This window comes from Antedon mediterranea, chromosome 5 (assembly GCF_964355755.1).
Source record: "Antedon mediterranea chromosome 5, ecAntMedi1.1, whole genome shotgun sequence".
NCBI lineage: Eukaryota > Metazoa > Echinodermata > Crinoidea > Comatulida > Antedonidae > Antedon > Antedon mediterranea.
In genome coordinates, this window is record NC_092674.1 from 5,083,164 (window position 1) to 5,108,540 (window position 25,377).

General features: G+C 32.2%; 2 protein-coding genes and 2 long non-coding RNA genes across 4 annotated transcripts; 2 read left to right on the forward strand and 2 right to left on the reverse strand.

Annotated features, from left to right (window-relative positions):
• Nucleotides 1-30: 30 nt before the first annotated feature.
• LOC140049053 (uncharacterized) lies at nucleotides 31-5,900 on the reverse strand. The gene is given in 3 exon segments (XM_072093867.1): nucleotides 31-797; nucleotides 800-1,927; nucleotides 5,882-5,900. Coding segments are annotated over 3 exon segments (1,731 nt in total). The 3' UTR covers nucleotides 31-213.
• LOC140049359 (tripartite motif-containing protein 2-like) lies at nucleotides 3,729-24,175 on the forward strand. Its single transcript, XM_072094231.1, has 3 exons — nucleotides 3,729-3,841; nucleotides 19,982-22,048; nucleotides 22,910-24,175. The coding sequence occupies exons 2-3, from the start codon at nucleotides 20,015-20,017 to the stop codon at nucleotides 23,060-23,062; spliced, it is 2,187 nt and encodes a 728-aa protein (XP_071950332.1). The 5' UTR covers nucleotides 3,729-3,841; nucleotides 19,982-20,014; the 3' UTR covers nucleotides 23,063-24,175.
• LOC140048688 (uncharacterized) lies at nucleotides 9,508-11,100 on the forward strand. Its single transcript, XR_011845116.1, has 3 exons — nucleotides 9,508-10,020; nucleotides 10,358-10,462; nucleotides 10,578-11,100. It is a non-coding gene; the product is annotated as an uncharacterized lncRNA (long non-coding RNA).
• LOC140048689 (uncharacterized) lies at nucleotides 10,888-12,154 on the reverse strand. The gene is made up of 2 exons (XR_011845117.1): nucleotides 11,456-12,154; nucleotides 10,888-11,192 (listed from the first exon to the last, which is right to left on the reverse strand). It is a non-coding gene; the product is annotated as an uncharacterized lncRNA (long non-coding RNA).
• Nucleotides 24,176-25,377: the final 1,202 nt, after the last annotated feature.

Sequence of the window (25,377 nt, forward strand, 5' to 3'; positions counted from 1 at the left end):
CAATATTTGACAGAAGCAGATCTAGGGACAGCAGCGGGAGAGCACTAGAGACTATGTTAGATTAGTATTGTTAGTATTTTTTTATTAAAGAAAATTTCATTTATTTTCTATCTTTTCTACATTTCCTTCCTTTTCTTTCTTTTCTTCCTTTTCTAAATTTTTGTTTTCTACATTTTCTTCCTTTTCCTTCCTTTTCTACATTTTCTTCCTTTTCTACCTTTTTTTCCTTTTCTTTCTTTTCTTCCTTTTCTTTCTTTTCTTCCTTTTCTTCCTTTTCTTTTTTCCCTCCTTTTCTTCCTTTTCTTTCTTTTCTTTCTTTTCTTCCTTTTCTTTCTTTTCTTCCTTATCTACCTTTCCTTCCTCTTCCTTTTTTTTCTTTTCCTTCTTTTCTTCCTTTTCTACCTTTTCTACATTTTCTTACTTTTCTTCCTTTTCTACATTTTTTTTCTCTTCTTCCTTATCTACCTTTCCTTCCTCTTCCTTTTCTTTCATTTCTTCCTTATCTACCTTTCCTTCCTCTTCCTCTTCCTTTTCTTTCTTATCTACCTTTCCTTCCTCTTCCTTTTCTTTCTTTTCTTCCTTATCTACCTTTCCTTCCTCTTCCTCTTCCTTTTCTTTCTTTTCTTCCTTATCTACCTTTCCTTCCTCTTCCTTTTCTTTCTTTTCTTCCTTATCTACCTTTCCTTCCTCTTCCTTTTCTTTCTTTTCTTCCTTATCTACCTTTCCTTCCTCTTCCTTTTCTTTCTTTTCCTTCTTTTCTTCCTTTTCTACATTTTCTTACTTTTCTTCCTTTTCTACATTTTCTTTCGCTTCTTCCTTATCTACCTTTCTTCCTCTTCCTTTTCTTTCTTTTCTTCCTTATCTACCTTTCCTTCCTCTTCCTTTTCTTTCTTTTCTTCCTTATCTACCTTTCCTTCCTTATCTACCTTTCCTTCCTCTTCCTTTTCTTTCTCTTCTTTCTTATCTACCTTTCCTTCCTCTTCCTTTTCTTTCTTTTCTTCCTTATCTACCTTTCCTTCCTCTTCCTTTTCTTTCTTTTCTTCCTTATCTACCTTTCCTTCCTCTTCCTTTTCTTTCTTTTCTACCTTTTCTACATTTTCTTACTTTTCTTCCTTTTCTACATTTTCTTTCTCTTCTTCCTTATCTACCTTTCCTTCCTCTTCCTTTTCTTTCTTTTCTTCCTTATCTACCTTTCCTTCCTCTTCCTTTTCTTTCTTTTCTTCCTTATCTACCTTTCCTTCCTCTTCCTTTTCTTTCTTTTCCTTCTTTTCTTCCTTTTCTACCTTTTCTACATTTTCTTACTTTTCTTTCTTTTCTACATTTTCTTTCTCTTCTTCCTTATCTACCTTTCCTTCCTCTTCCTTTTCTTTCTCTTCTTCCTTATCTACCTTTCCTTCCTCTTCCTTTTCTTTCTTTTCTACCTTATCTACCTTTCCTTCCTCTTCCTTTTCTTTCTTTTCTTCCTTATCTACCTTTCCTTCCTCTTCCTTTTCTTTCTTTTCTTCCTTATCTACCTTTCCTTCCTCTTCCTTTTCTTTCTTTTCTTCCTTATCTACCTTTCCTTCCTCTTCCTTTTCTTTCTTTTCTTCCTTATCTACCTTTCCTTCCTCTTCCTTTTCTTTCTTTTCTACCTTTTCTACATTTTCTTACTTTTCTTCCTTTTCTACATTTTCTTTCTCTTCTTCCTTATCTACCTTTCCTTCCTCTTCCTTTTCTTTCTTTTCTTCCTTATCTACCTTTCCTTCCTCTTCCTTTTCTTTCTTTTCTTCCTTATCTACCTTTCCTTCCTCTTCCTTTTCTTTCTTTTCTTCCTTATCTACCTTTTTTTCCTCTTCCTTTTCTTTCTTTTCCTCCTTTTCTTCCTTTATTTCTTTTCTTCCTTTTTTACCCTTTCTTTCCTTTCTACTATTTCTTTTCCAGTTTTTATCTTGTTATTTCTTTTTCTTATCATTCCAATTACCATATTAATGAAGCAAGCAAATTGAACATTGTCGCCAACATGACAAATTAAATGACTCCCGCAGCTGAAATGCACCTAATCAGACAATTGCTTTATCATTGCAATAAAACTTGGAACAAACAGTAATCAAATTCATTATTAAAATTTAATTATGCTAATGTATTTTAATGAATACTTTGTACAAAAGAAATCAGTATTTGGACAAGCAATTAATATAACTCACTAAAATTCATTACAATTTATTTGGTTTCATTTAAATATTAAAGAATAAACACGTACAAAATTAGTATTAGTGTAATTTAATTTTCATATACTGAAATTTAATTATGCTAATTTTTATTGAATATGCATGAGAAACTATAGATTCAACAGTCATTATTATATTAGAACTCATTATGATTCACTTGGAATTTAATTAGGCTAAATTAAATATTAATGAATAAGCATAAGAAACTAGAGATTCAAAAATCCTGATTCAATTACAACTCACTATAATTCACTATTGAAATTGAATTTTAGTATTCTAATTTACATATTTTGATGAATATGCATGATTAGAATTTACAGTACACAATCTACTGTTTTACAAATGTAGTGTAATGAAAATGTCACAGATGATGTAATAGAGCTATTATTCATCAATTCTTTGTTTATTGATTATTTTTGTAGAGAGTTTCTATTATTATGTTAATTTCTTGTCTGTGTGGAGAATAAAAATACATTATCATTCAAGATTCAGATATCTATTATTAAAACTTAATTGTTTATTGTCTGTTTTCAATTCTCTCAATATATTGTAACAACAGTTACTTTAGAAACAGTACTTAATTTTTAACATACTGTAATCATTATTCCAAATTGGTTCCATTGGTGTTGCTTTTTGTATGAAAAGGCCCCAATTCTAGCCTGCGGCCTCTTTGACCATCCTAGTATTCTTTAGTGTTACTATCTGCTTTATAGTTTGTCTTTCTTTCCATCACAAATTGAAGATAACATAAAACAAAACTGTTTTTTTTATAAACTATTCCAAAGGCATTTGTTTGTCCTGTACATCATTGCATCATGGAGGTAAGTTTTATCTCCATGATTGCATGCTATGGAAATTAGCAGATCTTGATATGAATTTTACAAATGAAGATAAAAAGACACCAAAATGACTATAACATAATAACTATATACATTAAAGTTTTTTGCTTGAGCTCTGTCTACACTATCAAATGTATGTGACAAAACACCCAAATATGGTAGTGATATGCTTAAAATATGGTAGTGATATGACATCACCATATTCTTATATGGGCACATCAAATTTTGTTGTCACAAGTTTGATAGTGTAGACAGAGCTTTATGGAAATTTGCAGTCATTCATGGTCTTGTAATATTTAGTAGTAGAGTGCTGACCTATATTCACTATTACCTTTACATGCTATTGAAATTAGCAGGTTTACTAAATCCTGGTACTATAATATTTAGTAAAAGCATGGTAGTAGGCTATTATACAAAGACAGCTTCAGCAAATGTACTGTAATTGATATTTCAGGGTCGGTTCATTTTTCACCATACAATATCTTTATAACACTACATTTACCATAAATATTGTTACACTCATTACCACAGCTGTGTCCATCAAAACAATGGAACGATCCAAATGGATAATTGCATCTTCCCATATTGACACACACACACACGTAACAAAAATGGAACAGCCCGCAGTAAGAATTACATTAAAAGCACAGATATGAGAGTTTGTACTGTTGCTGTTGCTACTGTGTACAGGCCTACTGTCATATTCAGACAAAACACATTGACGGAAAACAAGTAGTTTGCTGATGATGACGCTGATTTGGATTAAAACTAACCGAAAAACAACATGACATTCAGGTTTGAGTTATTTTGTGCTTTTTTGTTGTTTTCTGTTATTGTGTGGTTAAATTTTATCTTGGTAAATGAATTTACTTCCATTGTAACCTAGTTAATTGTTCCTCTATGGTTAATGTTATTGTTCAGAAATGTGTAGGATTGAATTTAAATCATATTAATATGCAATCTAGGATAATTTATCCTTTGTCGCATAATGTATTAAAATTATAAATAATTCAACTGTTTTATCATACCATGTTGTGTGAAAAGAGATATAATATACCAAGTGCTCTTATGATAAGGTACTGGCATATCAAGCAGAAGAGGTTAGGTTCAAATCTCAGTTGATGTAACATGCTGATTTTCTCATCTTCACACATTATTTTCAAAATTTTCTTCTGGTATTTTCGGTCACATATTATTTATTATATTTAAAAAGAATTTAATAAACATATTGATTTGTTATATAGTTATTCTTTTGTTCTATGCTACAGTGGAAATTTACATCACAATTTATTTTTATAACAAAATCTTTCAATTTGCAAAAGATTTCTAATGTCACATAGAAGTATAAAGTTTCATTGTTGCAATTTGTTTTCCTACTACAGTTTGTGTTATCGTTTTATATATCTTCTTTAGGGAAATTGAAGAAACTTCTTTTCTAAATTATTTCTATTGTAGATGGTTTAATAATTAGTAGTACCAATATATAACAATTTAATTTCGTACCCTTGATGCATATTTTGTCCATAACGAATCGTAATTACATATTTTGTGTTGTTGGTGACCCTTATTATCTCTGCCAGAATGGCGAGAGGTTAAGAGGTCGGTCGCATGTTTATGTTGCTTATTTCTTTCTATATTTCTTAGTTAACAGGATTAATTATTGCCCGATTTTCATAAGATTTTAAAGGATTGTTTCGTAGCTGTATGGGAACACGTTATTCAATTGTCATATGCCTACATGCAGTAGGTGGAGGTTTGCACTCTCTGAGTGGCCTTCTAGTTCCTGGTCTGTACAATCTAGATTTCATTCGTTATATTTGTGTCTTTGGGTCTGAGCACGCCTCTCTCTCCTCCTTATCCCTCATTTCAATTAACTCTGTACACACATTCTCTGATAGTTATCATAAGGTGGGTGTATCTTAGCAATACAAATTTGATGCATCCATTGCCGTTGCAATGTGTGCTGGCGATTAGTACACATAAATGATTGCGCCTCCAGGCTTTTTAGAACCTATTTCAACAAATGGGTTAATACATTTCTGTACTTGAGGATGTTGATTTTTAAAGGCAAGTGCTATCAACTGAAACTACATTGCGCAAGCTCGTCCAAGTAGATACCTCTCTATTGCAAAAGTTTTAAGAATGGCTAAATATCTACTGTGGCTGAAGTATATCTCTGGACGTATTCACCAATCACACTTAAGTGAGATATATCCCTTAAATATTAAGTATTTCACTTAACTCAATTAATATGTAAGTGTTTCCCTTAGCTTAAAGTGTGAATGGTGAATATGGCCACTGGTTCCACAAAATAAATTCGTTAAATTTTAAGATCAAAACTAAAAAGTTAAACATTGATTTTAGGTAAGGTCAGGTGTTGGGTACACGCTGTTAATTTATCATTATAATTATACTTTTGATTGCCTTAATATTATATACAGTATATTTGAATATTTTGACCTTTTAACTAAATTACAGCATAATGTGAATAAGGCGGCCAGTCATTCTAGCCATTTCAAATTGATACATCCGCTCTTAAAACATGTACTGATTACTGCTACAAACTAATGATAATCCTTCAGGGTGCTTTAAACATTTCTGAAGGCAAGAAAATGTGTACTTTTTTTTGTACTAAACTAAACAGTATATCTATTACTGTTATGCAACAACCAGATTGTTGCCATTTCATGAACTTAATCCTGGAGAATATCAATATTATAGTTGTATTATATTTCTATAATATTTTCATATTACAAATGAAATTGTCTAAAAAAACAAGATTGCTTATTACAAATTAAATGTGCTCTATTTAGAATTTTGCATTTGTTTGGATACCTTTTGAACCCAGAGCCATTGTGATGTGATAAAGCATTGATATATTAATAGTGACTTGTTATACTTTAGTTTACAATAATATCAGGTTATTGTACTTTTCCTGACCCTTACTATATAGTTTATGTCGTAAAAATCAATATTATTTTATTGTATATTTTTATTTTGATACAGAAAACCAATCAAATTAATTGACTGTGTAAGAGGTTGGTTGTATGAATCGATAATATTTAATGAGGTACAAGATATTAAAAGTGCATCAAAATACTAGGGGCAAATACTGTGTGTTCACTCAATCATTCGTTTGTTTGTTTTCATCTATACTTTCATTCATTTAAAAATGAAAAATTAATTTCTAATTTTTTCTTATATTCATAGATAAAAAAATATAAGGAGTAGTGTTTTTTCCAAAAGCTTGACACTTTCTTTCTGGTTGTTTTAGCTTTCTGCTCATTTTATCTCCATTGAGATCCAGACACTGATGATACCCACAGCATTGCAATTTTTACAGTACTTTGCCTTTGATTGATAATATATTCATAATATATTCATATTTCATAATATATTCATATTTCATATTATATTTATATTTTTATAATATATTTGAAACGATAAGATGAGGAAATCTGTGAGAATGAGAAAATCCGGGGATTTAGAATTTTCTCTATGCATGAGGTTTATATTCATAATATATTTATATATTCATAATATATTCATATATTCATAATATATTTATATATTCATATTATATTTATATATTCATAATATATTTATATATTCATAATATATTTATTTTATTCATTCATTTACACATTTAATCAAAATGTTTTTATTTATTAATTTATTCTCTTTTTCATTCACTTATCCTTGATCTGCTTTGATGTGTTTGTTTGTTCAATTATTCATTTAGTCACTCATTTGTTTGTTCAGTCATGCATTCATTTGTTTATTCATTTATTATTTCCTTAATCAGCCATTCATTAATTAAATAATTTAATAATTTATCATTCATTCGTGCATTTTACCATCAATCTATAATTAGCTAGCCTGCTGAATCATTTAGTGTTATTGGCGTCGTCAGAGCATGGAAGAATTAGTTACTCCATGGTCAGAGGGTCATCAGGGTGTGAACGATTCCTCACTTTTTTACCTTAATAACTTGTGGATATTTTATACAATAAATATTAATATAGGTGCAAAAAAAAAGCCCAAAAAGTGCAGGATCTTTTTGGGCTTTAGCCTATTCTCACTCCTGGTTATTTTTCATTGGTGACTGAATAAATATTATAATAATAACATAACTACATATGTGATTAATGTTTAAATACAAAACATAATAAATCCCACTAACATACTAATTATATATATGTGCAAGAGTTGTTGTAACGATGTACAGTAAATGTTCTGGCTAAAAAAAAAAAACCATAAGAATAGAAGTTACCAATTAATTTTGTAACCTTATACACATGTAAAAAATTAAATTTTCACTTTTTTCATTTTGTTAATCTCTTGTTTAAAAGCACTGAACAGAACTGTGTTTAAATTCTTCCCAGGTTTTATGTTTTAACATTTCCTTTTGTAATTTTATGTATTTTTCCTCGTTGTTTTTTTTTTCTTAATTATGCTAAGTAAAACAAATTTCCATTTTAAAGTGGACCAATACAATTTCTTGAATCTTAAAAATTACGACCTGTTTATTCGTTTTCTCACTAATGACAAGTTTTATTAGCAAATACATCATACTTTGCTATTTGTTCGTATTTTGTATGAAACGCATGTAAACTAAGTTACCCAGTCTCATAAATAAACCATGGATATATTTATCATAACGGAATTGTCGTAGACAGACACTCTCTGGTAGTCTCTCTATCGTAGATAAACGAACCAAATTTTGTATACTACTGTATACTGACTATAGTATAGTATGAAATGACAACAAAGGTAAGAAGTTTTAGAAAAAACATTAAAGATCTTTTATGGCTTAAATACTGTATTGAACTTAAAAATGGGGTTATGCCTACTCTTGTCATTCATCTACAAATAAATACATTACACAATCAAAAATATTAATTAATTCTTCCATGATTTGACTTTATAAATCGAGGTGTACTACTATATTATATTTTTTTAAAGGTTATCTTTCATTTATTTTTCCTGTGCCCTTGAATTATAAAGGACAAAATTTCCCATTTCAACTTGGACAGCTCTTCCACTTTGTCCAACACAACTTCCCATGTTCTTTAATTCACCTTTCGTCAGTTGGCTTCTGTTTGGTATTTCATTCAAATGTTACGGCACTTTACATGCATGTGGGCCTAGGGCAACAAGTCACAAATATGTTCAATTTCATTTTCATTTTTGGTGCAAACGTTATACACTGTGAATCCCAAACTCTGGTAAGTGGAATTGCTTAAGCTCTGTCTACACAATCAAATCTATGTGAAAAAAAAATTTAATGTTAATATTATATGGACATGATGATGTCATATCACTACCATATTTAGGCATATCACTACCATATTTGGGCACATCAAACTTTTGTCAAACTAGTTTGATAGTGTAGACAGAGCTTAATATAGAGAGAGTAAGTTGTTGGTTGGCAGAATAGAACCTTATTTATGAGGGACACCTAGCAAATATCATTGATATGTCTGACCAAGGAATCTTGAACGTTGATCTGGACAAGTTACGTTGTAGTAAACATCTCAAGTGTCGTCTTATGCATCGTTTACACGGTACTTCTGGATCATAACTTGTAGTGACGTCACTAAGTATGTACTTGAAGAAAAAAAATGTGTACTATGACGAAATTGACATCTATATATAAATTTACGTAAGGGCAAAATTCGATAAATCGCGGTTTATTTCTAGAATTTTTACTCGATGGTATATAAAGTTGGTTAGAATCTAGGTACTGATTTTAACCACCTGATGTAACCCTGTTTACTAATTAAATTGAGTTAGATAATTAGTTATTGACAATTAAAACAAATTTAGGTTCAACGATTTGCCCCAAATAGGGGTGTTTTTCGATCGTGGTATACACTGTCTAATGGATGTCCGTCTTGAAAAATACCCGCAGACAATAATACGAGGATGCTTCGCATTTTCCTATCTCCTCCTACGATAATTGTTTTTAATGGCTGAAAACCGGTTGAACAGCTCGAGTACAGCATCTTAATGTTGAAGACAGGCCGATTTTCTTTAAAAAATAATATTTTGATAGATTTAATATACGTTTATACAAATGTATTGATTTGCGATGAATGGAACATTCCAAATTATTTGGTTTAACCATAGAGGTATAGATTTAGATTTATGGGCCCCCTTGGAGAATAAACATACATAGTATTGCAATGCTGTACAATACTGTTAAAATGGATATGAAAGGGTTCCTAACAATATCATTTTATTGGCTCAACGTGTAGATCAATCAGGTTTAAGCTTGCCATAGTCATACTTAATGTTTTGGAGGACGACAACGCCCTCAAAACGCCCCTGAGAAACCTGTGAAAAACTTTTTGTGACGTCACTAAAAGTTATTTTTGTATTACAGAGATAGGAATTTAGCAGGAAATCATTGATTGATGCAAAAGCATGGTAGTAATTACTTATTGCTTTGATGTTTTTATTCTTGGATAAGTATGTTAGCCTAATCGAATAAAATTAATTCATATTATCAACCAAGTTTTTTTTAAAACGGATTTTAATTTCGTTTTTCAAGGCCATCTTTTACGAAATTCATAGCCAAATGCCTATCTTGCTGGGTACACGGAGTTATTTTGCGCATGCGTGAGAATCACAGAGTCGACCACCTTGGCCTCTCTCTCGACCCTCCTCGCGAGCGATGTTTATTTCGCTATTTATTATACACGTATTATTGAAACATTCATTTTATTATTATTTCGTTGTAATTAACTGAAATTGATGGAAATTCGTCCACATCGTCTTGTTAACACGGGTGTTAACATCGTTTTGAAGAAACGGTTGGACGAGTAAATGGTGTTTGACAATGCCATGGCCTGGAGCTAGGCTAGCTAGGCCTTTTTAGTAGTGATGACTGCTGGATACGGTGTTTAGTCGCCCGGCCAGAGGTGAGCTGAGAGCGTATGCTCCTTGATGTATCGTTGAGGGTGTTAATGGTAAGCACAATTGTGTTACTGTATTATGTATATACACATTATTTATAAGTACGTTTATTAATATTGTTGTGTGCTGTAGTGTCCTGACTAACGTATTATTAAAATATTTTTTTGTTATTACATGCCGCCCTACTAGCTAGTAGGCTAGGCAACACTGAATACTAAATATTATGATTCCCAATAAAATGAATAGAGTTGGATTTTCTCTAATGTAGTAATAAAGGTTATAACAGGCCAGGCCTAGTTAGGGGTATTTCAGCTTGTATCATATACAGTACAATATACAGTACAGTATACAGTAAATAAACAATTCATTTGTATTTTTACCTACCTACAGGTCTATAATTGGAGTGCAATTATGATAATTGATGGACGGGATAAGCAAATGTATTTATTGATTGGAATGGAAGCGCAAATGTTAGAGTCAAATTATAATATTAAGGTAACAGATACTGAGCATTGCTATTTTAAACTGTTGATCAAACCTACATAATACTAAATTATTATTTTGTTTTGAGGGCAGATAAACATGTGCTTATTCATTTTCCTTTTTTCAGGTGAATAGAAAGATACCCAGCGTACTTTATAATAGATGCTACTTGGATCATGCTTGCACGATACATTTATGCAGTATACTAAGACACCAAGTATAGAATGAGCGCAGACAATTAAAATTACAGAACTAAATATTTATGAAGAATAGTAAAATATGCATAATAGAATTCTTTAGACGCGAGTGCTAGGGTTACAGTCATACTGTAACTATGGTAATGTACTACCAGACAGTACACTAGTAGCAGTGCATCATATAGTGTTTGTTTTTAACCATCTAAATGGGTCTGGGTATATTAACAAATAAACCACTACTGTACTTCTTTTTTTATTTATTTAGCCAAATACTATGTACAATGGACATTTATGAAAGAATCCATCTCTTGAATATGATGGAGCTGGCTGGTGTTGATAGAATTAAAATGTATCACTCAGGTCTCAAAAGTAATTTATGTCCTGTTTGAAAAATCCTGCTTGTTCCAAACTCATTATGATACATTTGTTCAATAAAATTCATTCCACACACTATTTCTGCCATATAATTTGATGTTTACAATTTTATTACTAGTACTATTTTACAGTTCTTCAAAGCCATCTCATGTACTGTTGATTCCATAAATCTGCAAAGATAAGACCAATAAATGGATGGAAATGTACTATTATTTTTATTCAATCCTACCTCTAGGCCCTATAGTATTATATTTTATGACTTGGTAACAAACAGAAAGAGGTTATTATTTAATTACACTACAGTTACTAACTAAACTATAATAATCCTCTCGGCCTCACCTCCTCTGCTCTACTTTAATTATTAGTATTATTATATTACTATATTAGTCAATAACAAAAGTCAGAGCCAAAAACAAGTTCAACACAAGCTTACCTTTTTTATTTACGTCGCCTTTTACATACGTCTACGCCCGCGCCTTGTCCACTTCCTGGAGGTTCGTCGGTGGACCGGCGACTGCTACTCTCTTGTACTGTAGGCCATGGAGTAACTCCATGTGTAGGCCTAGCCTACTACTAGCGAATTTAGAAGAAACTATAGTCTACTAAACCTAGCCTAATTTGTAGTCTGCGTGAGTGGTTTAGTGTGAGAAGTACAAATACACACTTTCTTCTTTTCACGTACAATCTTTGCAGACATAACTTTTTATTGATTTGTGAAATATCGATATTTTCTACGACTGCAGCAACAGGGAGCTTGCAACACGCGAGTCTCGTGTAGCATGGGTTTGTTTATTTTGTTTACACCACACAGTCCGCGAACGAGACAAGGCGGTGATTGGACTGTATTAAAATTCATTAACCAATCACAAAACGACTGCTGCCGTGGCTACAACCCCGGGTGTTTCAAACTCTAAATTTGACGATCTCGTACGTGCGTATAGAACGTTCATAAAAATTAAGATGGCGTGCCAGTTGGTCGGCCATTTTGCGGACGTTTTATACCAAAATTTAATTTGTTTATTTCTCAATTTCTACTAGGTATTTGAATCTAATTTTGTGTGTGCTGTTTATTAACATTAAAAGGATTCATACAAAGTCCTTTTTGTGAAATTTTAAAATCCTTTCATATCCATTTTAAGGTATTAACCACTTTTGATCGCAATTTGAATCGCAAATTTCTTACTGTGAGTGTTGGTACTGTTAGATATAATATAAACAAATATACAAATAAACTTTATTACTGTGAGTGTGGGTAGACCCTACTGTTAGATTATAAACATATAATATACAAATAAATAAACGTTATTACTGACAGTTGCTTCTCAACGTTTGTATTAATTAATAATTTAAAAATATATAAACGTACGTAGTGGTGTATCGTTACATGTACTTTACTATTTCAATCGACTATGACAGTGAGAGTTTTAACAAAGTATTAAATCGTAAATGTTTTACTGTATTTAGTGGTATATTATTTATAGGCCTATAAAACATTAAAAACAATATTTCGTTACTTAGTGGATAAAAATATATTTTAAAATGTTTCCTCTTTGTACCTATCTTCTTCCCCCTCCCTCAACCCTTAATGTTACATACAAAACACAAATTGGGTTTGTTTAAATGAGTCCAAATAAAAAAAATTGACTCATTTTGTTTCTCTCTCGGAAGTAATTCCCAGGGTGCTAATTTTAGCTGACTACATAAATCATCGTGTATATTTATTCGTTTCTGTAAACGACAATGTATTATAGTCCTGCAGTACGTACATTTGAAATCTCCATTTTTTTCTCGCTGGAAAATACTGTGTATTCGAGAACCATCTGTGGGCATGACCTAGATGGTACGCGAGCGAAGCGAGCGTGCCATCTAGTTCTGATAATGTGCATAACATTTTAATTTTCCTTGTTGAGTATATAGTAGCTGTAAAACTCATTGTACAATTTACAAGTGGATTGTAACAGTAATGATTGAAACAGATAACTCGGTTTTACGGTGATCGTGCTTTCGCTGTCGCAGCCCCAAAACTCTGGAACACTCTACTACTACTATACCCCTCGAAATACGCTCATCAAAATCTGTAATCACATTCAAAACTAAACTCAAAACTCATCTCTTCAGAGAAGCATAATCACACGCTACTACTTGCACAGATCTTGGAAAACACAGCGCTTTGAAACCTTTGTCTCTTGCGCTTTATAAATGTTATTTATTATTATTATTATTTAAATATGAAACATGTTTTTTTTTTTCATACTAACATTAGTTGTGAAACTAAACTACTTTAGTTAGAAGTGTTTGCTATAAAATTCGGTTAAATTAACATATTTAGTTCAAGACTTTCATCTGGATTAATGTACAGTTAATGTATTATTCATTTACCGACAGAATTGAATGAATCCTAGTTTTTAAATCATAAACTAATGTGAATTAATTGACATGCATTGCTCTAGTTTTAACACCAGTTATCTGTACAGAATATTTTATTTTTATTTTGGATGTACATTAGGAACTGTATATATTATGTTGTATCCAAAAAAGTAGCAAAATATATAGAACATATTAGATAGAGTAGTATTGTACATTGAAAAAAACATCTACAGCCTCTCAGTAACTCATTCTATTTAAAGAAAGTGAGTTGTTGATCAAATAAATTGAGCAGTAGCAGTACGTAACACGTAACTGGGGGATAGGCGTTGGCCATGGTGTTAATCATATATACATTTTATAGTTCTCCATTCCTAAATTGTGTATACAGTATCTACCAAGCTATCTTCATTTTTCTACACTTCTTTCTCCACCCTCTATTCACCAGCCTGTGCCTCTTTTGTTTTTATTTCTTTTATCCAGTCCACTCAGGTAGCACTTGTTTGCTTCATATTCAAGTACTCTTACTTGCTTGCACTGATGAAGGGCTAGTGTTGCCCTAAAGCTCTACTAATTTTTCTGGCTTTTTTACTTTACTGTTTTGATTTAGATTTTGCTTATTTTATTTTGTATCTCCAAGATCCTGCCACTGATACCCACTTCATTGTCATTTTTTCAGTAAGTTGCCTTTGGATTTATACATAAACATATTGTTCATTTCTTGGGAAAACCCTATTTACTTTATAGTATGGATGTCCCTTGAGCATGTTTGACCCAAAAGAGGAGTTTTACTGTAACTGCTTACTAGTTTTACAAATAATTGTCCTATTGGTATATAAGTACTCTAGGCGTTGTTTTCTGTTCTGATGATGAGAATAGTTTCTTGAAACATGTCACATTTTAAGGCAGTCTGCCTGTTTATTAAATGCCTCACTATCGTTATTTTAACTCGAAAGTTTGGTGGAATCATTCATGATTTATCTAACAAATAATTATGTAATAGATACAAAATTAAGCAAACATTTACTTTAGTTTCCTCAATTTGATTGAACTTAATTGCAATGTCAGAGGTCAGTATTTAGGTTAATGTCTTTAATTGACCTATTGTAATTAGCCACTCTCATTTTTAAAGCCATTATTCATTAATTGCTTATACTCGTTAATCTTCATTATTGAAGTTAGAATTAACGTTAATGACAAGCGCTACGAGACATTTTGACGTTGTTGAATAAAATTTGTGGACTTATTATTAATAAATGATTTATCAGCTTTAACTTAGAATTGATAGTATAGATGGATCTATGGTGATATATGATGAAAATGAAAACATAATTTTAGATGTAAATTCAAAGTAAAAGGATTTATACATTCAGAAAATTAAAAGAAATAGTGAAATAAATATTATTTTTTAGTATTTTCACTATATGGTGTTTGGTTTGGATGCTTGAACTTCTACTTCTTCCCCCTTCTTTGATCTTATTTTTCAAGACTTGTTTTATGCTTTATAAAATCATTAACAGGAGGTCAGTCTAGGTGCAGATGTACTAGTCCTTCAGAAATAATTAATTAATATTAATACATTTTAATCCTGGGGTATAAAAAAAAACTTGACCGAATTTTGTGTTTGACAATTCAAGGCTCGACACACGAGTCACGACAGCATGACAGGATCTATAAAGCCCTCTCTCTCTACACCATCAAACTAGTGTGATGTGCCCAAATATGGTATTTATATGGCCAAACATGGTAGTTATATGACATCATGTCCATATATGAGCTCATCACATTTTTTTGTCACATAAAGTTTGATAATTTAAACAGAGCTTAAAATTAAAAATAGCGAATGAGTGACAACACTGTAACCGTTCAATGTCATTAGAACATTTCACGATGCTCAGCAAGATATACAAGTGTGTACTTTAAATTAGGCGTGAAATTGAAGACATTTCATACTGTGTTTTTCTAATGACTAAAGACAGATGTGAGTTTGACCTGCAAACTTATGACGGAATTGGAATAATATTATAATAAGTATCTTAGATTAGGAAGAATTGAATGGTTGGAAATACATTGAGAGGCAAAATAAATGTAAGTTTATGTTTTTTTTATGAGTATATTGTGTAAATATTCAAATATACTGAATTCATTTACAAGTAAGTACTGGTGTGTGACAATAGTTTGACCATTCACCGATTTTCATCATCAAATCACCTAAACAGTTTTTGTAGTAATCTACTTAAAGCTTCTGTCTGAGTATTTATTGTCTTTAAATTTTTTGTGTAGTCCACCAGTTGATGACGAAACGCCATATGTGCCAAAATATGTATCTTTTTACTAACTTCGGTCTAGAACCTGTCAACCCTAAAAGCTCTGAAAATTTACCCAATAAATAACAAAACACTCCTTTTACAGAATCATTTTAATGAACTATCGAGAGTTTGTTAGTAAATTATACACTGTATGAACTTAAAGCATGTCCTATATTCTCTGCACTTATCAATTACGCTATATATGATTTCGACACAGTTTCTGATTTATTGAAAGATGAAAGGAATTTCTTGTTATTTACAATCAAAAGCGGTTTCTGTTCAAAGAGTTCTTGATGTTAGTGGTCACGTGATTCTAATTGAAATTATTAATAATGGAGTAGCATTCATAGTTAAATTATTTTGGTTGATGTAATTCAAATCTTAATCATTTTAAAATATCATTATCATAATCACTGTCTATTATCATCTACATTTTATCAACATTAAGATATTAAATCATCATAATCAACATTGTTTTTATCAAGTATGTTATTATCGTCACTTTCATTTTAATATTGATTATTCCATATGTGGAAAATTCAAAATTTAATTTAAAGAAGGAAGGGGCTTAGTGGGGTTTCAGCATTATAGATTAGGGTGGGGGGCTAAATATTTCATAAATGATAAAAACTTTCTGTTGGCTTGCAGAAAAATTTAAAAAATTGCCTGTTTTTCCCTGCCTAAATCCACACCTGGGCTAGATACCATTTAACAGGGAGGGAGACCAAGAGCAATACCAAGTGGGGCCATTTTGACTCAATCAAAACCATAATCGTTATTCAAGGTGCGGATCTAGTGGGAGCACTGGTTGACAGGTAAAATGAAAATATAACTACTTTTTGATTTCTATTTTTGACAGATTTTTAATATTAAGCCTGTCTACTTATCCATATATGGACATGATGAAGTCATATCATTACCTTTTTATATATCACTACTGTTTTTGTTAAACTAGTTTAGTTTTTTAACTAAAAATCCTTGATCCACCCCTGTATTCAACAATAACAACATTTAGCAGATGGTTTCAATGGTCCTCCATGTCGCACAGACTAATTAAACATTTAGTGTGTTTTAAGGTAGAGTAACAACACAGGTTGTGATTGGTGTGCTTAATTTCTCAACAAGAATAGAACTGTTTCATTGTAGCAGATATAATGACATGATAGCCATCATTGCAGGTCATGCTTCATTAATTAATTTGCATAATGTTAAAGTTTTAATCTTTATAGTATGTTTACTCCAGTCATATTCATAATCTGTCATAGTATAATATATCAAACAAATTGTGTGATCACAAGCATATTAACAGAGTGGACAAACATAATTTATACTAAATAATAATAATAATAATAATAATAATTATAAAATAATTATAATTAATAATAATTTTGATATTGAAAATGTGTGTAGTTGGTCGCTTTCTTGTCGATGCTTTTATTGTAGAACGTAATTTATTTATTTTTCTCTGTTCTGGGTTGACCAACTAGCATAGGTGTTTAGCACCTGTTTGGTCTTTCCGTGCCTCCTTTTCTAATTGTTTTGTCTTCTTATGTTTATGGCAGAAATTGAATAAATAAAAAAATAAATAAATAAACTTATCCCCAAGTCTCTAGATATTGTCTTTTTTATGCTGTTAGTCCATCAGTCAGCATTTAATTTTTGATATTTTTACCAATATTAAGTGAACTGCCATCTATAACCTTACAATTACTTTAATAATAACAATTTATTTAAAAAAATTTGTGTCGATACAGTCATCAATTTTTTTTTTTAAACAACCACAACTTATTCATAATCAGAAGTAGAGAAATATATAATAACATAATTTGAAAATAACTTACATTAAAAAATAAAACTTATTTTTGTAAATAATATAATTTACTCTACAATTGAAATTACAGCACATACTGTATACGATTCAGTACCTCATCAATAGTTATTTCTACAAATACTAATTAGCTTTAATTGGAATTCCATACAGATGCTAGCCAAAAAGTCTTCATAAACTCCTTATTATTTAATTTAATAAAAACAATACTTAGTGGATAATATTCTAGTGCGTAGTATTGTTTTGAAATTAAGTTACAGTTATTGATTTTGTATGAAAGGATAAACAAACCACATGGAGTATCTAATAAAGGTTGATTTTTAAAAGGAAATTTAGATAGCTTGTTTATGTGCACTTCAATGGTTTCGGAGGCGATTGTATAAATGACAGGTCATATGGGAAGTGGTTAAAGATCAAAGGACGGTTACGAGTTCCTATTTTTGAAAGGCGAGCTCAGTGTCCTGTTGTTAGATTTCCATGCAATAACCAACACCAGAGCATAAATAATACATGTTCAGTGTACATTCTATTAAGGTAACACCTACAGTGTTCAAATTAATATTACTTGGTTTACTTGTTTCCAGAGCTTCCAGAGGGTCCGGAGTCGAGGTTAGGCTATGCCTGTACGCCCCTCTTGACAATAACATCAAATCTTGAATATGGTGCAAATATAACATTTATGATTTTATTTTATGCATTGCATAATTGTGCTGCCTCCCAAAGTGCCTCCACATCACATTATTTAAAACATCATGTTGCACATTAATATCTTAAAAGACCTTATTCAGCCCTCCCTCCATACATATATATATGTGTTTTTGATCGGTTCATTTGTTATGTAAAGCGCTAATGATGGTCTGTTATTGTAATCTTATTAGCAACATTGTTTATTCCAAAATATGAAAACAAACCTTGTGTACTTATAGGTCTAAAACCATAGAATGTGTTTATACCCCCATGATGGGCTTATAACTGAAACATTACAGTAGAATGAAATGTAAAAATTACTTTATTTTGTTTGACACAAATTAGGTAAGTTTGTCAATTTATTTTATTTATAATAAATTCAGGTTTTAAACCAAGGATGTGTTTATTTCCCATGATGGGCTTATTACTGAATCATAATAGTAAAGTAAGGAATTATTCAAAATGTTAAATAAATTTGCTAATTACTTTATTTTGTTTGATTGACACAAATTAGGTAAATTTGTTAATTTATTTTTTTATCTTGAACCTTTTAAGTTGGATTATAGTTAATTGGCAAACTGGGGAACATTAATCCCTTTGCTGTTCTTTCTAATTAAGCCAAAATTGTTAACGATAAATCAAGGACGTGTTTAGAATCCCTCCAAATGTCATGTCGTTGGTAATTATGATTATTAGGAACATTTTGATACAGCATTCTTCTTCTTCTTCTTCTTCTTCTTCTTCTTTTGTAGACTTGCCCCAAGTCTTTAGTTACTGTCTTTTTTATGTTAGTCCACTTGTCTGAATGTATTATAGGTATGAAACGCCATATGTGCCAACATCTTTATCGTTTTACTAATTTTGGTCTAGACTACTTCGTTTGCTGAAGATGCATACAGAAGAAATGCCTTTCTGTTGTGGAAGGATCTTGCACAGTGTGCACAAAGTGTTGGTCTTTAAAAAGTGCCATAGTTAGATATAACTCGAAAAGTAGAAACGTGTTAGACAACTCCCAATTATTTATATTACAATATTCAACCCTCTCTTCCAAAAATGTTTATTGTTTTTTTTAAAGCATATTCTATTGATTGATTGATATCCATCTATTAATACTATAAAACTAACAAATAATGATTTTGTTTTTTCTAAACTTCATAACTTAATTGTCTCTGTATGCTTTCCCCCATAATTTGATATCCATTTTGATACTGCTTGAAAAATAACACAAGAGATTTAATGACAATTGCTTCAATATTGAATATCATTAGACAGATAGTTGTAACATATTACTGTTATTCAATTTTCAAGGAATCGTTTTTAACCTTGATAGCATTACCAGCCGTAGCATAATCCAGCACATTACTCAGTCTGTCCAGCCTGTCATGATGTCACGACTACCATATTTTATTGATGGATTATGCTTTAAATGATCTATTGCAGCCTCCGCATTATCCTTTTTGTGAACAAGAATGTAATATAATGCGGAACGTAGCCTACATATGGGAATATTGAATAGGTCAATTTTTTCAAATGATTAGACTTTTGGGAAAATCATAGGATATTAATTTTTAGCACGTAATTGTGTTAATTATTATCAAAATGTTTTTCAAAATTATTTTCTTGGAACTTTATTAATCACATCTGAATCAACTGACCAATTGCTGACCATTTCAAAATGATTGATATAATGATCTAGAAAGATGACAGACATTGCTAGGAATTTGTTTTATTTATTTATCTGTGTTAATTCTCACCTTTATTTTGTCTCTAGAGAATCTAAGTTACGTAGCAACCCTCCATCACCATGGCAACTAGCCCTGTCATCAAACAAATAGACACCCTGTTTCTAAAGTGTGGCATTTGTCTTGAGCGCTACCAGTCACCAAAAGTTCTGCCCTGCCTTCATACCTTCTGTCAGAAGTGTCTGCACAACTACATCCCACCGGAGTCTCTGACAATCTCTTGCCCCATCTGCCGCCAACAAGCCATTCTTCCAGCTAGTGGCGTGGAAGGTCTTCAAGCAAACTTCTTCATTACTAATCTAATGGAGGTTCTGGAGAAACCAGAAAATAATAATATACCTGACCTTGGGGTCGCAGAGACTATGCCATGTTCTCAACACGAGGGACAAGTTTTAGAATTTTACTGCAGTGACTGTGAAACGGCAGTATGTCGTAAGTGCACGGTGAGAGAACATGGTGATCACATAACCACGCTGCTAAATGATGTTATTGAGGAACATAAGGACGCCCTTCAAGGAGCTCTTGAAGATGTGAAAGCAAAAATTCCAGAAATGCAAGAAGCAACGTGTCGAATTGAACTTTTATCAGAAAAATTAAAAGTTAAAAAGGAAGAAGCAATCACAGATTTAAACAAATCTTTTCAATTATTAGAAGAGATTCTGAAGAATCGTAGGTTGACATTACTAAATGAAATGGACAGAGTTCATAAAGACAAGCAGAGTGTCCTGCAACAGCAACAAAAGATGATGAAAAATGGCTTGACAAATATGGAAAGTTGTTGTCGATTCACAGAGCAGGCTCTTGAGAAGGGCAATGACACGCAGATATTCATGGTAAAAAAACAAATGATGGAGCGGCTACAAGAACTCGCAAACGTACAAATTAATCTCCAACCAGAAGAAAATGACTTCATCCGTTATAAACCAGAAAGTGGAAGTATCCAGAGGGCGATATCAAACGCTGGTGAGATACTGACCAATAGTGCCATTGCTTATGAAACCATCGCTACCGGTGATGGTCTTAAGAGAGGAGTTCTTGGCGAAGAGATGTCGGTAACAGTCACTTCTAAGAACTGTCAAGGAGAACTTATCAAAAGTGGTAATGCATCGTTGGATGTCAAGTTAGAAAAACCAGATGGGTCATTATTACCTGTGGAAATCAATGACAACCACAACGGAACTTATGAAATTTTGTATAAAATTGAACAAGAGGGCAACTATGAATTACATATAAAATTATTTGGTGAAGAAATTAAAGGAAGTCCATTCAAAGTAAAAGGTGTGACAGCATCTGAATTAAGTCCTAGAAACATGGGCAGTCGAATACCGAGGTCAACAGTGAAACAGAGGGCACTGCGTCGGCCACATAGCGTCGCTGGCACAATGAAGATTTACAACAAACAGAAAACAAATCCAATTGAAGACGATTTACTACGAGTATTTGGCGTACACGGTCGAAACAAAGGAGAGTTTATTAACCCGCAAGGAATCGCTGTTACTGGTACTGGTCGTATTGTAGTTACTGACAGTAACAACCAATGTGTACAAATTTTCAATACAGCTGGTGAATGCAAATTAAAATTTGGCCAACCAGGTCGCGGAGAAGGACAGATGCAAAGACCAACTGGAGCTGCTGTTGCCGGAAATGGAAACATTTATATCGCAGATTATGACAACAAATGGATAAATATCTTTAATTCTGATGGAAAATATATTGGAAAGGTTGGAACCGGAAAGCTGCTAGGACCAAAGGGAATCGCAATAGACCATAATAATAATGTGGTGGTTGTTGACAATAAAGCAAGTACTATATTTGTTTTATCAACAAAGGGTAAACTTCTCCATAAGTTTGGATCAAGAGGCATAAAAGACAAACAATTTTGCGGGCCTCATTTTGTTGCTATTGATAATAACAACAATATTGTGGTATCGGATTTTCACAATCACTGTATAAAGGTGTTTGATCAGGAAGGGAACATTGTGATGAAATTTGGATCAAATGGAGAGGGTAATGGGCAGTTTAATGCACCCACGGGCGTGGCCGTTGATATTCTTGGAAACATTATAGTGGCTGATTGGGGAAACAGTCGTATACAGGTAAGTATATCTTTATTACCTCCGCCAAGGAGGTTATGTTTTCACCCCTGTATGTTTGTGTGTGTGTCTGTGAACAGCCTGGAGGCCACAGTTTTTATCCGATTCTAACCAAATTTGGACACAATGATCTATGCCCAAAAAGCTCGGACGAGTTCGAATTTGAGGGGGAAAGGTCATAGGTCAAGGTCACAACTAACAAAAAACTATTTTACTGCCTAGAGACCACAGTTTTGATCCGATTCTCACCAAACTTAGCCACAATGATCAATGACACATCATATAATTGTGGTTAAATTTTGAAGGGTCAGGGTCAAAGATCAAGGTCCACAAAAAAAAAAAAGAAGAAATACAAAAATAATAATAAAAAAAAAACCTCAGTGGGACTTGAACCAGCGATCTCAACTGTGAGAGGCTGGATACATAACCATTACACCACACTGTCATCCACAACTTTGTAGTGTGCAGTTAACATATTTACACTTGGAACTAATAAAAAAAATGTAAAAAAAAAAATATTCAGGGGGCATTTTATGTAGGGGAATTTTACAGTAGGCGGAGGTTTGTACTCTCGGAGTACCCTCTAGTTTTGTTTTTATTTTCCAATGAGTTTGTTGCTTTCTATGCAACAACAAGATCTCTAAAGGCCTACTATCACCACCATCACATATCATTTATGTTAATGTTGTTATGTTGGGCTTTTAACAATGAGCAGATTGTCCCAAAGAGCTTAGAAATAAAAGGGGAGATTGGAATTAATAACCGAATGGATTACAAAGAAAGGGTTTTGAAAACAATGACTCCATTGCAACAGCATCACTGCCATTACGTTCATAATCGATTAATCTTTTCTTTTCTCTCTAGGTATTTGATCACTCGGGCAGCTTTCTCTCGTACGTCAACACCACCGGGCACCCACTCTACGGACCTCAAGACATCGCCGTGACCAAAGACGGGCATGTCGTGGTGGCCGATTCTGGCAATCACTGTGTTAAGATATACAAGTACCTACAGTAGGATTTGCTTCAGTGTGGGTCTGTTCCATGCCAGGGACTGTTAAAGAAGTTGTGTAACAGTAGGGGTCAAGAAGACTGGCACTACTTCTAAGTTTTAGTTTGTTTTTTGTGAATATACCCATTTTTTTCTTGTGTCTATTCACAGGACATTTCTCTGTGTGCTCTGTAGCTATTTAGATATTTTCGTGTGTTACAGCTCAGAATCTAAACATTTCCAGCAATTTATCAGGCAGTCTGGATTTTTATATACTGGGTTTCGACATATGAATGATATAGAGGCTTATCTCTCATCCTTTGAAAAAAAACACCATTTGAAATTATTTATTCAAATAAACAACCCATTTCGGTTGTATTTCAGAGTTAGACTAATTTAATTTAATTTCTTTCTGCAATCTATGTGCACTTTCAATTTAACTGATTGCCAAAATGGTAAAGTTTTAAAATAAAAAAACAACAAATTTTAGAATTCTACACCAAACCTCCCCTTCCCCCTTCTATTTAATTTTCAAGTTTATAAGGTATATTTTTAGAATCTCAATTCTTTTAAATCCCAACAAAGTGTTCCCATGATAGTGATGTCCCCTAAATATAGGTTTCCCATAAATATTGGTGTCTCCTAAATATGTGTGTCCCATAAATACGAGTGTCCCCAAGGATGGTTCTACTATATGTCAAACAGTAATGCAGTACTAATAGGTCTATTTTATTATTCATCTAACTATTACAAACGTCTGTATTTTTTTTTACTGAATGATAGTTTTGTCAATATGGAATGCTTTAATTTTTTTCTGTTGTACATTTTGATTATTATTCTTCAGCCTGTAAATGTGATTTTGTTGATCTGTTTTAAACACCATTGTTACAGAGTACACAGCGTATGTCTTTGCATGCAATTGCTTGCTATCTGGCTATTTCTTTTAATTTATTTTATTTATTAGAACCTTACATTAAGGGGACACTTTCTAGACCTAAAGCTCTGTCTATACTACTATCACACTAGTATGACAAAAGAAGTGTGATATGCCCAAATATGGTAGTGATATGCCCAAATACGGTAGCGATATGCCCAAATATGGTAGTGATATGACATCATCATGTCCATATATGGGAACATCACATTTTTTTTGGTCACATAAAGTTTTATAGTGTAGACAGAGCTTAATAAAGTGTTGCCCTTTTTTATATGGGGGTAGTCTTAATTAATGTTTCTTCTCATTCGTTTCATGAGATAGTGTCCCCCCCCCCCATAGGGGTGTCCCCTGAAACTGTATAATACCATGTTGTTAAAATCGCTATGCTTAAATTGATATTTATCAAACCTCCGATAAAATGTCCACCTTTTTTTCTTATCTTTTTTGGTTTTATATTTTGTAGTTTTATAAATTTATATATTTTAATATGATTTGTAAGTATTATTATTTTATTATTTTATGTTAATCTGTTGTTTGAATGCTTCATTTCATATGCATGTTTATATTTTCATTTGTATGAAGCTCCTTAATTGTGTATCTATTTCAGCCGTGCCCTTCTTCTTGTACACCCACACACAAACAGTAATAAAATTGTATATTGAATGAATGCGGGTGAGACGATACCATTATTAACAGAGGGGTCTTAAACAATTTTGAGGGCGCTATATCGCTATCCATAGAGTTTTAATCTTTTAATAATAAAAGCAAGTGTATGTTAACGACATAATCAACAATTCATTATAAATATAACATTTTAATAATAAAATATTTCTTGAATTTTTCGAAAAAAAAACGACTTTACCTCTCTGAATATACTTAATCTAAGGCGGATTCAGTTGGCGTCAGACGGTGATAATTATTTCGCCAACAAAAAATGACTTCAAAGTGACGTGCGCAAAGCAATAAGTAGGCCTATGTGATATATATTCTTTGGGCCTATTTAGCAGACATATTTTATGTTAATTGTATTCAGTCTCACCACTTGGGTAATGATAATATCAAATTCCTTCTTTTTCCGACTGCATCCGCCCGATTAATTAAGATCTTGGTTGTATGTTTTATTATTAGGTTCTTGATGTCAACTTCTTCCCACGCCGTATTTCTTTAGTCGTATATTGTGTATTAGTTTTAGACTTGTAAATCACTAGCAATGTTTTATATAACGAATGCTATATGTTTTTTGATTGTTATTAACGTATAATTATGACGTCACTCTATACGTCGGAGAAGGTGACGTAGCCTATGTGTGTATCAATGCATGCAGGCATGAATGGATGGTCAAACACTTCTAATGTCAGATGAGGGAATGTTTTCTAACGGCATATGGTTTTTAGAGAGCTGTAAC

Bases quoted from the DNA above. Each gene is read 5' to 3' on its own strand.
- LOC140049359 (XM_072094231.1), top strand. From the start codon at position 20,015: ATGGCAACTAGCCCTGTCATCAAACAAATAGACACCCTGTTTCTAAAG. The intron at 22,049-22,909 runs GTAAGTATATCT...TTTTCTCTCTAG, and splicing joins GGGGAAACAGTCGTATACAG to GTATTTGATCACTCGGGCAG.